This window comes from Corvus brachyrhynchos, unplaced genomic scaffold, assembly GCF_000691975.1.
Source record: "Corvus brachyrhynchos isolate BGI_N302 unplaced genomic scaffold, ASM69197v1 scaffold511, whole genome shotgun sequence".
NCBI lineage: Eukaryota > Metazoa > Chordata > Aves > Passeriformes > Corvidae > Corvus > Corvus brachyrhynchos.
In genome coordinates this window covers 342941-356544 of record NW_008236214.1, presented here as the reverse complement: position 1 = coordinate 356544, position 13604 = coordinate 342941, and the positions used below count along the sequence as shown (strand labels likewise).

The 13604-nt window shown below is 51.6% G+C and overlaps 1 protein-coding gene across 2 annotated transcripts in view; it reads left to right on the top strand.

Annotated features, from left to right (window-relative positions):
* Positions 1-764: 764 nt before the first annotated feature.
* The window catches only part of NUP98 (nucleoporin 98), a 24729-nt gene continuing 11889 nt past the window's right edge, over positions 765-13604 (top strand). The window contains exons 1-12 of one of the 2 annotated variants that reach the window (XM_017744714.1): positions 765-1069; positions 3162-3265; positions 3669-3770; positions 3973-4146; positions 4838-4977; positions 6557-6664; positions 7241-7424; positions 8312-8475; positions 9223-9360; positions 9925-10012; positions 12256-12348; positions 12776-12916. In XM_017744714.1, the coding sequence (XP_017600203.1) occupies positions 3193-3265; positions 3669-3770; positions 3973-4146; positions 4838-4977; positions 6557-6664; positions 7241-7424; positions 8312-8475; positions 9223-9360; positions 9925-10012; positions 12256-12348; positions 12776-12916 (1405 nt within the window). In that variant the 5' untranslated portion in view covers positions 765-1069; positions 3162-3192. The remainder of the gene's footprint in view (positions 1070-3161; positions 3266-3668; positions 3771-3972; positions 4147-4837; positions 4978-6556; positions 6665-7240; positions 7425-8311; positions 8476-9222; positions 9361-9924; positions 10013-12255; positions 12349-12775; positions 12917-13604) is intronic. The other variant, XM_017744717.1, reaches the window with a different exon arrangement.

Here is a 13604-nt window from a genome sequence, read left to right as displayed (position 1 = left end):
AATCGTCTGTGGGCAGGGCTAAAGGGGGAAAGGCCGTGGCTGAAGGCGGAATGGGCGTGGCTAAAGGGGGAACGGGCAGGGCGAAGGGCGGAGTGGGCCGGGAGTTATTTACTGTCGTGTTAATTAGTTGTAGTTTAAAGTTAGGTTGGTTATACGGGATTTAAAGTTATGTTGATGACTTGTGGTTCTTTGGGTGGTTTTACGGGGATTTTGTGTTGCTGCTCTTACAGTTCAATTAGAGCCCTTTGGCGCGGGGGTGCAGCGAGTGGGAGAGAAATGTTGTGTAAACCCTCGAGTTTTACTAATTCTGCTCCACCTCTTGAGTTCACAGAACCCCTGAGGCTGGAAAAGCCCTCCCAGCCCATCCAGTCCAACCTGTGCCCGATGCCCACCTTGTCCCCAGCCCAGAGCACTGAGTGCCACCTCCAGCCCTTCCTGGGACACCTCCAGGGATGGGCACTCCAAACCTCCCTGGGCAGCCCCTGCCAAGGCCTGAGCTCCCTTTCCATGGGGAAATTGCTGCTGCGATCCACCCTGAGCCTGCCCTGGCCCAGCCTGAGGCCGTTCCCTCTCCTCCTGTCCCTGTTCCCTGGCAGCAGAGCCCGACCCCCCCGGCTGCCCCCTCCTGTCAGGGACTTGTGCAGAGCCACAAGGTCCCCCCTGAGCCTCCTTTGCTCCAGCCTGAGCCCCTTTCCCAGCTCCCTCAGCCGCTCCTGGGGCTCCAGCCCCTTCCCAGCTCCCTTCCCTGCCCTGGACACGCTCCAGCCCCTCCAGGGCTCTCCTGCCCTGAGGGCCCAGAACTGGACACAGCCCTGGAGGAGTTGCCAGGAAGGTGGGGTGGGTGCGAAGTACAACGAAATGCACACTGTGGGAGGGAGAAATCTTTCCATAACTCTTTTTTCCCTAGAAAATGATATTTCAGGTTTCTTCTTAGGTAGGTTTTGGTGTTTAATGATCTCAGGACAATGTGAGAGCAGTGACTTAAAAAAGAGGAACCACGGAAAATGAGGGACTTGTGAATTTGCAGATAAGGCTGAGAGTCACAACATCGGACAACTGGAACGTGCAGGTGATTTTTATGTTGCCTGAAAGAGAGACTTGCACTGGGGCAAGGGGAGATGGCTGAAAATATTCCATAAGAGTGGAGAGGTGTGTTTGGGAGCAGGTCCTGGTGGAGAGGGAGCTGGGGGGGTCAGCCTGTAGAAAAGGAGGCTCAGGGGGGACCTTTCCACTCTCATAACTCCCTGACAGGAGGCTCAGGTTGGACAGCAGCAGGCATTTCCCCATGGAAAGGGTGGTCAGGCCTTGGCAGGGGCTGCCCAGGGAGGTTTGGAGTGCCCATCCCTGGAGGTATCCCAGGAAGGGCTGGAGGTGGCACTCAGTGCTCTGGGCTGGGGACAAGGTGGGCATTGGGCACAGCTGGGCCTGGCTGGGCTGGGAGGGATTTTCCAGCCTCAGGGATTCCATGGGAGAAGGTGAGGAGGGCTCAGGATGCAATGTTACCCTGTGCCAGAGGAGCTCTCCCAGGAGCTCCTCTCAGCTTGGGGAGTGCCGAGAGTTTGTCAGAGCAGCTTTTTCTGGCATTTACTGGGATCATTTCACTGACATTCCTCTTCCTGTGACAAATGAAATCCATAAGGATTTGCCTGTGGAAGTGTGGAGACCCTTAACACTCCAAAATTGTGGTGTGTGTCTGTTGGAGTAGTTGGAGATGACACAAATAATCTTTTTAGTTCTTTGGTCAGGGAAGTGTGGGATGCTGGTTGCTCTGGGCTGATTTAGTCTCCAGCTGTTCAGGGATGGTGGAAGACTGTGGCTGCTCCCAGTCTGGATTTGGCCATTCCCAGAAAGTGCTGTTGGTTTTAGGGAAACAAACACCTGAACTTCAAGGATGGGCAGATGGATGTAGTGATCTCCCTGCTGGGAGGCTGTGCTAGGCAGTGCCCAGTCCCCGTGTGCTTCCTTTGGCTGGGAGGAGGTAAAGGGGGCTGAGAAGAGGCAGCTGCCAAACCTGGGCACAGGGAAAGGGCAGCTTTGGCTTTAACTGGAATTGTTGGCTTTGGGCATATTCCTGGTGTGGGCCGTTCTTGAACTGCACTGCTGTGTGTCAGCTACTGCTGCCAGGGAGTACCTGGGAATGTGGGGGAATATCTGCATTTCCTGCTGCTTTTTTTTGGGTAATACTGGCATTTTTCTGGTTAATAAGGCATTGTTTTAGTAATACATGTTTTTTCTGGTCAATATTGTCAGTTTCTTTTGGCTGATATGGGTTTTCTCGGATCGTTACGCCCATTATTTTTGGTTAACATGGCATTTTTGGGGTAATACTGTTTTTTAACACTGGAATTTTTTGGGTTAATATGGCATTTTGGTTTTGCTAGTTCTAGCTTTTTTTTTTTTTTGCTAGTATTGCCATTTTGGGGGTACTATGTACATTTTTTTGGGGGTAGTACTGGCTTTTTTTGTTAATCTGGCACGTTTTTGGCTAATCTGGAATTTTTCAATGGTGGAGCTGCAGGAAAACACCACACAATTCCCTGACAGTGTGCCCAAGGAGCCGTGGGGATTGTGCTGGATTTGTTGCCAAACTCAGGGAGTTGGAGCAGAGTTTGTACCTGTTTGTGCTCGGGGAGGAGATTGAGGAGAGGCAGCAGGGAATGTGCTGTAAATAAACCATGGGGGGGGGAAGGGAATTGGGCCCGGCAAAACTCCCCTGGAACAGCAACTGCTGGGAAGTGCTGAAGTGGGAAGCAGAAGGAGGGTGGATTCCTGTAATCCCTGTGCAGTGCATTCCCCTTTGTCGTGTTTGAAGCAGTTGGCAAATAGGGTTGAACAGGAAAATCAGTCCTGGAAACCCCCGGGATTGCTGTGGGATTGCCACAGCCCAGGACACAGGCTGAGATGGGCAGGAACTCCAGCCATAATTGGGGGTGACACCATAATTTTAGGAACACCGATGTTTAGTGCCATCTCCTTACCTGTGGTGTCACTGGAATGTTGGTGTCCTTGACCCCACAGGGCTCTGGCGGGGTTTGGAATCGCACAGTGCCATGGGGCTTGTGCTGAAAGATTCCGGTGGGATTGCTGCCCTCGGCAATGAGGGAGATGGAAAATGAGTTTGTAGGATAAGCTTTCAATAAAACCTGCATTCTGCTTTCCAGGTCTAGGGAGAAAACCTGATATATCCCCAAAATGTTTAACAAATCCTTTGGAGCTCCGTTCGGAGGCAGCACTGGCTTTGGGACGACTTCAACCTTTGGGCAAAGTAAGTAAAATATCTAAGGTGGTGTTAAGGTGGTTTTTAATGAGGTGTCTTTTCCTGGAGTGCAGCTCAGAAAATCCCATGGAGGTGGTGATCCCTCATGGGATGGAATTAGGGAGCTGCTGGGTGCTCCAGCTGGCTTGGATGAAGTTCAGGAGCCTGAGCTTTTAGTTTGGGCAGACACCAGGATTCCACGGCTGCTGTGGAAGCTTCCCTCTGTAGTAAGAGCGGAGAATGCAGTGCTTAGGGAAGGTGGTCTCGCTGGGGTTTTTTGGGGTTGCAGTCAGTACTGGGTTTGTTGGGAAGGCTTGGAAGGAAGAGCTCTGTTGTGAGGGGTGCTCGTGGCGCTCCAGCCGTGCTCCCAGCGCGGCCGTTGGGAAGGGGCTCACTGGGCTCTGCTTCGCAGATGCCGGCTTTGGTACCACCAGCGGAGGGGCCTTCGGAACATCGGCCTTCGGCTCCAACAGCAACACCGGGGGCCTCTTCGGGAGCACGCAGACAAAGCCAGGTACTGCCCCGGGGGGGGGAGCGGGGCCTGCAGGGGGAATGTTGGTGAGAAAGGGAGGGAGGGGGAGAAAGGGAAAAACCCCCAAACCAAGGAATCCTCAGCAAAAAATAACCTAGTGCCCTCCCAAGCCCAGAACAAGAACCCATCAAAGCTCCCAAGCAAAGGAGGTTGTGAAGGATTAACAGCCTGTTTCTGTCTGCAGGAGGGTTGTTTGGGTCAACCACATTCAACCAACCAGCCACCTCCTCCACCAGCACTGGCTTTGGGTTTGGAACATCCACTGGGACATCAAACAGCCTCTTCGGAACCACCAGCACTGGCCTCTTCTCATCCCAGAACAATGCCTTTGCACAGAACAAGCCAGCTGGCTTTGGAAGTGAGTGAAACTGGTGCCCCTCTGCTGTTTGATGGGAGAGCAGGGGGAGCTGGATCTACCTGGGGGCTGGGACAGGGGGCAGGGTGGGGCTGGGGGGTTTCTCCTGGAGGATACAGTGACATCCTTGGGCCCACAGCAGCCAAGGAGCAGCCCGTGTGCTCCTGAATCTGTAGCTGTGATGCCAGCCCTAAATTTGAAAATAAATTGCCAGAGGCGGTTGGCTGGAATTTTTTTATTCTGAAGTCTCTTTTGGTGCTGCTTGATTTTAGGTTTTTATCCTGTGGCAGAGCAGCTACAGTTGGGTTTGTCTGTGCCAGGAGAAGACAGGGAATGCTGTTAAACTCTTCTGTAATTCCATGAAGCAAAAGCAACTGCTTGCAGCCCCTTCTGAGAAGAGACAGGGAGCCTTGCTGATTCCCTTTATTATAGAATTACTGTATTATTTTCTTCCTACTTGTCAGGAATAGAAGGAAGCTGGCTGCTGTGGTTTGGTGTTTCTGGAGTTCTCTTCACAGCAGAGAACTGGATTAGCAGCACCATCAGTTTCCAGTTCTGCTGTCAAATTCTTTCTCTCAGCTGTTTTTTCCATTTTCAAACCAGTTTCTAATTTGAATAAAATATTAGGGTTTAAGTTTTAAACTTCAGGTTTGTTTTAATACTGATGATGTTATTTTTTTTATGCTTTATTCAGACTTTGGTACGAGCACCAGCAGCGGAGGGCTCTTTGGCACCACCAACACCACTTCCAACCCCTTTGGGAGCACATCTGGTTCTCTCTTTGGCCCAACCAGCTTTACTGCTGCTCCAACTGGCACAACTATTAAATTTAATGTAAGTTCTGCTTTTTCTTCTTAATCCAGCCCCTTCACTGTGGGAAGCGTTCAGTTTTGCAGTTGTTCGTGTGATGTCTTGGGCACTGAGATGAAAAAATGAGTTTATATGCAAGTGTTCTGAAATGATTTGAAAACATCCCTTTAGAGGGACTGTTGCAGTGGAAATAGGTGTCATTAACTCCAGGTTTTATCCTGAATTTGAAAAGCTTCTCAAACACCATAGGATTTCAGACTTGTGGGATTTAGAGCTGTGCTAATGCTGAAGGGGTAGAGGAGCTCCCAAAGCTGAGCCTTCCCAGGAAGTGCCATGGAATTGAAGGTGATCCATGGCAAATGCTGGCAGCAGTAATGGTTACAGACATCTTGGGATGGGTCAGGATCAGGGCAGCCCTCCTGAGCCAGCCTGGCTTTGGGAATGGGACCTGGAAGGAGAGGAGTGGTGTCCTGCCTCCTCTGGACGAGTCCCCTTTAAGACAGGATTCAGTAACTGCTACTAAGTTCTGTGGCAGTTGGACCTGGAGGGAGGCCCAGCAGAGAGGCCTTGAGGAACTGGGCTAACTGGGGCCTGCTGGAAGAGGGACTCCTTTCCCCAAAAACTTGTTCATGCAGATCTCGTCTCTCTTCATTTCTGGATTGAGCTAGTGTAAGACTGAGGCTGTGGGGGCAGAGCTGTGGTGCTGCCTGGGCTCTTGCAGTGCTGCTGGTTTGTACTTTCATAGCACTGTTAAAAAAGGGGGGATAGTGAAATTCATGCAGAGCTTCAGGATTTGTGTCAGTAACTGAGGTAAACTGCTTTTAAAGTGAAACCAAAAGCAGAATTGCTGGGAGTTGTTTTGAGTGCTCCTGGGGTAAATTCCACTGTTGATTGTCATTGAACACACCTGGGTGAGGCCTCAGCTGTACAAATAATGATGGCATCATAAAACCATGAAATCACACAAGGTTTGGGTTGGGACCTTAAAGCCCATCCAGTGCCACCCCTGCCATGGGCAGGGACACCTCCCACTGTCCCAGGCTGCTCCAAGCCCCAATGTCCAGCCTGGCCTTGGGCACTGCCAGGGATCCAGGGGCAGCCCCAGCTGCGCTGGGCACCCTGTGCCAGGGCCTGCCCACCCTGCCAGGGAACAATTCCTGCCCAATCTCCCATCCAGCCCTGCCCTCTGGCACTGGGAAGCCATTCCCTGTGTCCTGGCCCTCCAGCCCTTGTCCCCAGTCCCTCTGCAGCTCTCCTGGAGCCCCTTTAGGCCCTGCAAGGGGCCTAAACCTGGAGCTTCCCTTCTCCAGGTGAGCACTCCCAGCTCTGCCAGCCTGGCTCCAGAGCAGAGAGGCTCCAGCTCTTGGAGCATCTCTGTGGCTTCCTCTGGACTCGCTCCTACAGCTCCGTGTCCTCCTTATCCTGGGGCCCCAGGGCTGGAGGCAGCTCTGCAGGTGGGGTTTTGCCTGAGCAGAGCAGAGGAGTCACACAGAGCCTCAGATCTGTGCTAGGTGTAGGATTTCCCAGGGTCTGCAGGGAGTTCTCTCTGTGTTCCCTCAAATTCATCTGGATTTTAACCTGGCCCTTCCTCCCTGCCCGGCAGCCCCCAACCGGCACCGACACCATGGTGAAATCCGGCGTCAGCACCAACATCAACACCAAGCACCAGTGCATCACTGCCATGAAGGAGTACGAGAGCAAGTCCCTCGAGGTCAGTGCAGGGGGGGACACAGCCTTACCCTGGGCCTTTCTGGGCCATCATTACAGTCTGTGCTCATTAGTGGAAGAATGTTAATGAACCTTCAATATCTGCATCAAACACAAGAGATGTTGTCAAGTAAAGCAATTAATGCAATGCCACGTTAATTGCAGTTGGGTTTAAATGCTTAATGCAGGTCTGGAAGAGCTGAAATTCCATCTTGTCAGAAGGACACAAGATCCTGTTGGGAACAGATCCTGCTCTGCAGGATCCCATGCAGAACTCATTTGTTTATAATAAACTGATGTTCCCAAGGATTTAACCTGAGGCCTTCCCATTCCGGTTGGTTTGTTTGACCCTTCAAAACAGATCTTTTATGAAAAGATCTGAAAAACCTCTGGGAAGTCAAATTGAAGCCTGAACATGGATCTAGGTTCAGGTCTTGTTTTTGGTGTCCTTATTTTTAAAAACATAGATGTTGCAGCTTTTCTTGAGCCTTCACCTTGGGGAAAGTTGGGTGCTGTGTGCCTGTGGTAAGGACACTTGTCTGCCCTTGTCCTGTGTAAAAAGAGCTGGATTTTCCTCTAGGAACTCCGTTTGGAAGACTACCAGGCAAATAGGAAAGGACCCACGAATCCTGTAGGAGCAGGAGCAACTGCTGGCTTGTTTGGCTCTTCCACTGCCACGTCCAGCACAGCCACGGGACTTTTTGGCTCTTCCACTACCAATACAGGCTTTTCTTATGGACAGAATAAAACTGCTTTTGGAACCAGTAAGTACTGCCTGGCCCTGCCCTTCCTGGGAGTGCACGTGCAAATATTCTGTTAAACCATTTAAAATTCGGTGGTGCAAAATGCTGAAACACTGCTGTGAGCTCAGAGTTGTGCTGCTTGTATTGCCAGCATTCACTGGTGAGGGTCTTTGCCATAGAAATCTGTTTTCTTATGTTTCCTTGGAAAAATTGAAACAGCAATTGGATTTTTATTAGTTTTTGGTGCAAACTGAAAGGTAAGTAGATCATAGAATCCCAGAGTGGTTCAGGTTGGAAGGGACCTTGAAGCTCGTGCAGTGCCACCCCTGCCATGGCAGGGACACCTCCCACTGTCCCAGGCTGCTCCAAGCCCCCATGTCCAGCCTGGCCTTGGGCACTGCCAGGGATCCAGGGGCAGCCCCAGCTGCTCTGGGCACCCTGTGCCAGGGCCTGCCCACCCCTCACAGGGAAGGATTTTTTCCTAATAATGGGTATTTGTGTTTGTGGAATTTGACTGTAAACAGATCCAGATCCTCCAGGCTGTAGGAATGGAGGTGGTTGTTGGATGAGCAGAGACAGCAGCCAGGGAGCGGCTGGAGCTGGGCCAGGGCAGGCTCAGGCTGGAGAGCAGGGAAAGGTTCTTCCCCCAGAGGCTGCTGGGCACTGCCCAGGCTCCCCAGGGAATGGGCACGGCCCCGAGGCTGCCAGAGCTCCAGGAGCGTTTGGACAGCGCTGCCAGGGATGCCCAGGCTGGGATTGGTGGGGTGTCTGTGCAGGGCCAGGGGTGGGACTGGGTGATCCCTGTGGGTCCCTTGCAGCTCAGGAGCTTCCATGACCTTTCTCCCTGTTTGAATGCCGGAGTGTGGGATCTGCTGGCTTTGGTCTCTAATCCCCGTGTGGTGTCCCAGGTACGACCGGCTTTGGCACCGGCACCACGGGCGGGCTCTTTGGGCAGCAGTCCCAGACCACGAGTCTGTTCAACAAACCCTTCGGCCAGGCCACCACCACGCAGAACACCGGCTTCTCCTTCGGGGGCACCAGCACCCTGGGCCAGCCCAACACCAACACCATGGTAAGAGGGGCTGCAAGCTGGGAATGGGGCTGCAGCTGCTCCTGTGGGACACGGGAGGCTGCGGGATTGGGATGTTCCTCACATTCCAGTACAGTGTGGTAAAAGCAGGATGCTGGGCTCTGAAGGCTGCGGTGGAGAGAAGAACCTGCTGCCAGTCAGCTTTCTTCCTGACAATTGGAGAGCAGTCAGCTGTTCACCAATCATGTACCCACTCACCTCCTCAAGCAGCTGCTCTCTAGCAACTCCTGTGCTTCCAATCATCTTCACACAGATTATGTCATTCCATGATTAACCCTCTGTGGGAATTCAAATCCTGGGCTTTCTGGTGACAAATGAGCAGCATTTGTGGGCTTTTGTGGCAGATTCTACATAGCTGTAACTTGTTGCATAACTGGAGGCTTTGGCTCCAAATATCCTGTGTTCTTTGTGAATTTGTTGTGAGTTCTCCCAGAAAACCCTGTGAAATGTTTCTTTTCCATCTCCCCTGCTCAAAGCAGTGACGAAATTCCAATATCCTTTAAAGCTTGGAGCATACCTTTTTTGGGTTTTTTTTAATTTCCTTTTTGTAACTAATGTCTTGGAGGAGAACTAAAGCTTCTGGAATGCTCTTCACCCCTCCTCTTCCCCCAGCACAAAGGCAAATGTAGCATTGTTTTATTGCCTGATTTTGTGTGTTGGGTCTGTTGTTGTCAGTGCTGGACTTGGACAAGCCTGGGAGCATTACCTTAACCTGGTTCCTGTTTGTAGGGTCTCTTTGGGGTCACCCAGCCCTCTCAGCCTGGAGGCCTTTTTGGGACAGCTGCCAATACAAATGCTGGGACTGGATTTGGAACGGGAACTGGCCTTTTTGGACAAGCCAACACAGGATTTGGTGTTGGTGGTTCGGTATGTCTGTGCCTTCGTAATACTGAGAGAAAAGCAAGCAGAGCCCTGCTCTGGGGTGCTGACCTTCACAGAAGTTCTGTTAGCGTAGGAATTAAGATGTCTGAGATGCAAAAGTCAGGTGGTTTGCTGTAAACTGGAGGATAAACAGGTGTGGTAGAGTCCTTTTTTTAACAAGTGATGTGTGCAGTGGTGAAAGCAGCAGGACAGACTGAGGTTCTCAGTGCCTGGGGGTGCCTCAGCATAGGATTGGAAATACAGGTTGTAAGGTGTGATGGACCAAAACCAACCTTGGTTTTTGATATTCAGTCATTTTGGTTCTGCTGGAGCAAAAATCACAGGATCACTGAGATTGGAAAAGTCCCTTAAGCCCCTCGAGTCTGACCCTAACAGCTGCTTTTGGGGGTCTTGCCCACAGCTTGGGATAACCCCATTCATGGGAAGGTGGGCTGGGGGGGCTCAGTTGTGCTTGGCTTTAGTTCTGCGTCCTTGCCTGCAGCCTAACACTGTTATGATTCCTGTGGTATCAGCCTCTCAGGTTTCCAAATTCCTGTTGTTTCCTTTCAGACCCTGTTTGGGAACAAGCCTGCTGGATTTGGAGCCACCACAACCAGCGCTCCCTCATTCGGTACCACCACGGGCGGTGGCCTCTTCGGTAACAAACCAGCTCTGAGTTTAGGAGCCCCTGCAAACCCTCCCAGTTTGGGGACAGGGGAAAAAAATGGGGTTTCAATCATTTAAAGCTGTACTGTGTGTACCACACACTGCTGAGAGCACGTGCTAAGTATTGCAGTGTTGGATTTGTCACGTGAGCCACGGCCCTGCCGCAGGGAAATGTGCTGGGTCTGGGTTGTGCCTTTGCTCTTGGTGGGACTCCCTGACTCCGGAAGTAGATGGTCAAGTGCCACTGTGTTGGTGGGTCCTTAAGGGAAGGTTCAGCCTGTGATGGCCAGGAGAGCCCCTGGGGTCCTGGGGAGCATTGGGAAGAGCATTCCCAGCAAGTCAGGGAGGGGATCCTGCCCCTCTGCTTGGCCCCAGGGAGACTCATCTGCAGTGTCCTGTTCAGTTCTGGGCTCCACAGTTCAGGAAGGAGCAGGAGAGGGTCCAGTGAAGGCCACAGAGATGATTTGGGGTCTGGAGCATCTTTGATGAGGAGAGGCTGTGGGAGCTGGGCCTGGTTAGTCTGGAGAAGGGAAAAGGCTGAGAGGGGATCCATCAATCGTGTGCCAGCCTCTTCTCAGGGGTGCCAGGGGCAGGACGAGGAGCAATGGCCAGGAACTAAACCACAACAATTCCAGCCCAGCCTGAGGAAGAACTTCCTCCCATGGAGGGGCAGAGCCCTGGAACAGCTGCCCAGGGAGGGCCTGGAGTCTCCCTCTCTGGAGACATCCCAACCCCCCTGGACGCGCTGCTGGGTCACCTGCTCCAGGGGACCCTGCCTGGGCAGGGCTTGGACTGGGTGATCTCCAGAGGTTCCTTCCAACCCCAACCATTCTGTTGTTCTGTTGTTGAAAACTCCTGAAATCAAAGATTTGGGGAGCAGAGGGGTTTGTTAGGAGGCTGTGAACGCCCTGTGTTGCCACAGCAGCACTGGGGGAATTGGGGTAAAACCAGGGATCCCTGGGCTTGGACAGGTGTCAGGAGATCCTGCAGTGAGGGTGAAGTCAGTCAGCTCCAGTTTAGCTGGTGGCTGTTGTTCTCCTTGGTGGTGTGAAGGACCAGCGTCCTGAGGAACTGGGTGTTGTGTTCCTGGTGGCCTCTGACCCTGATGTGAGAACTGGTGTCTGGTGAGTGTGTGACTGAGCAGGAGGAATGTGTAGGGATGGCTGAAGGGAGTGGCAGCTTCTTTTCATGGGACTCTGAAATCTCTTTTGCCTTCTTAATCCTGGATTTCAGAGCAACAAAACTGTCTCTAGAAGTGACTAGGCGGGGGTTGGATCCTGACATCCCCCTTTCCTGGGGTGCTGTTTTGTGTTGGTTATTTAAAGACAGTGGGGCCTGCCATGCCTTTAGCCTGCTGTGCCAGCCTGCCAGGATAGACAGGGAAGAGCTTTTGGGAACTGGATCCTTCCCAAACTGAGCTCTGTGCAGTTCTCAGTGCTCTGAACCAGGGCAGCACCTTGGCAAGCAGGGTTTGACTGTGGTGACTAGTCCTGGGCAAACCTCCCAGGGGTGTGAAAGGTGCTTCCAAGTTCTGGTTCTGCTGGTCAGGGTCTCCATAGCCCCACCAGTGTGTTGGCACTGTTTGGTGGAGACCAGCCTTTGCAGTGTGTGGTTTTGGTTTGCCTGTGTAGCAGTTTGTAGGAGGAATGGAGAGGGAGTTGGATGGAGAGAGTTGGTGCACACCTGCCATTTTTCAGGTTAATCCTGGCTTTGTGTTCTAACCAAGCATGGGATGGGGTCAGCATCTGCAGTAGAACTGAGCTCATGGTAGATTTGGGGTGGCCTTGTTGCAGCTACAGCTGTGTCCTTGAACTGTGCAGATCGGAGTTCCCACCTGCTCTGTGATGAGGGTCAGAGAAATGAGTGTGTGGTATAAACAGGATGAAATGAGGTGTGTTCCCTTCAGGCACTTAAAAAAAGCCAGCACATTTTACTCTGTTGCCAGATACAGCAGCATCGTGTCAGCTCTGCCTTTCAGGGAAACTTGGAAGTTTGTAACAAACTGAAAAGCTTAAGAAGGCAGACCAGCATTTTTCTGTGCTGCTTTAATGCTGTATTTATAACTAAAATATGTTTATTACCAGTGAAGTCCCTTCTTGCTGACTGTCAGTTTAACCTGCACTGCTGGAAACAGTGAGAAGTTTGACCTTGACTGTGGCAGGGCTTTTCGACCCTGTGATGCTTATTTATTTCAGTTTTAATTTCATCTCTAATGAGCTGCTCATTCTGTTGAAGGTTTTGGTGCCAACACTGCTGGAAATAGCTTGTTTGGAAATAAGCCTGCGACTGGGACTCTGGGAACTGGACTTGGGACAGGGTTTGGAACAGGTAAGCAGTTTCCCAGCTCACTTCTTGGCTGCAGTGCTGGTCCAGCCTGGGTATTGCCTGTAACTGTTGCAGTGGGGATACTGCAACATACATATATCAAACCCTGAAAAGATACCTTCCACGTGTAACTGAGTTAGGAAAGGCTGGGAAAGTTGTAGCTTCAAGCCAGGATGTCTCGGGGCAGCTCCAAGGGGAGCTTCTTAGCACGGTGCCAAGTGACCTGATAGAAATTGGGCAGCACTGGTCACACTGGTGGGACTGGTGAGGTCCTCTGTGCTCAGAGCCTCTGGTCTGATCACGAGGCTTGAGTGTCTGCAGCATCCATGGGCGTGGAGAGTGTTTCCTGCAGTTTAATAAGGAATTGATTGTTGTGCTTGTGAACTTGTCACAGTCTTGTAGTAAATGACAGCCACCTCTCGTGTCACAGCTCTGGGGGCAGGACAGACGTCCTTGTTCGGGAACACCCAGCCAAAGCTGGGGGGAACGCTGGGAACGGGAGCATTCGGAGCCCCAGGATTCAACACCTCCACAGCTACCCTGGGCTTTGGGGCCCCTCAGCCTGCTGTAGGTGAGTGTCCAGGAAGCTGCTGCTTGCTGCCTTGTTCCCATGTGCCTGAACACAGGAGCACACCTCTCCCAAAGGGTTTGGAATGACGAAACATCTCCTTGAGGCCACTGCTGTTCTCAGACGCAGTGCAGACCATGTTAATGACCCTTTTTTTGCTAGTTATATGTGTATTTTTAAAGGAACTCAAAGTTGTTTTACACGCCCAATAATTGCACCTATTTTAGAGCGTTGTTTTCAAGATTGGTAGCATTTCCCATCGTTGAATTTGGGGCAGCAAGAATAGATGTTCACAAGGAAAGTAAGGGAAGTGCAGCATTGGCTTTTTCAGTACTTCCAGATCGGAGAGGCCTAGAGGCCCTTTATTATCAGGAATGCTGTGCCATTGGGACAAAAATAAGACCCAGTTGTCTCCAGCTCTCCTCATGACTTCCTGCAGACCCAGAGAGTAAGCTGCTGTTCTGAGAGTGGTTTTGTTGTTCTTTGGGAATGCCCACATTCACCCTGGTTTTGTTGGAATTAGAGTTAAGCTACTTTTGGTGGCTGGAATGTTTCATGGTGTGAACTCTTAGAGCATTTTGATAGGAATTAAAATTAGATGGTATAAGATGGAAAGATTTAGAATCCATTGTAGAGGGCACTCTAGACCTGTATGTTTGGTTGTGGTAGCGGGCATGGTCACACTCTGCAC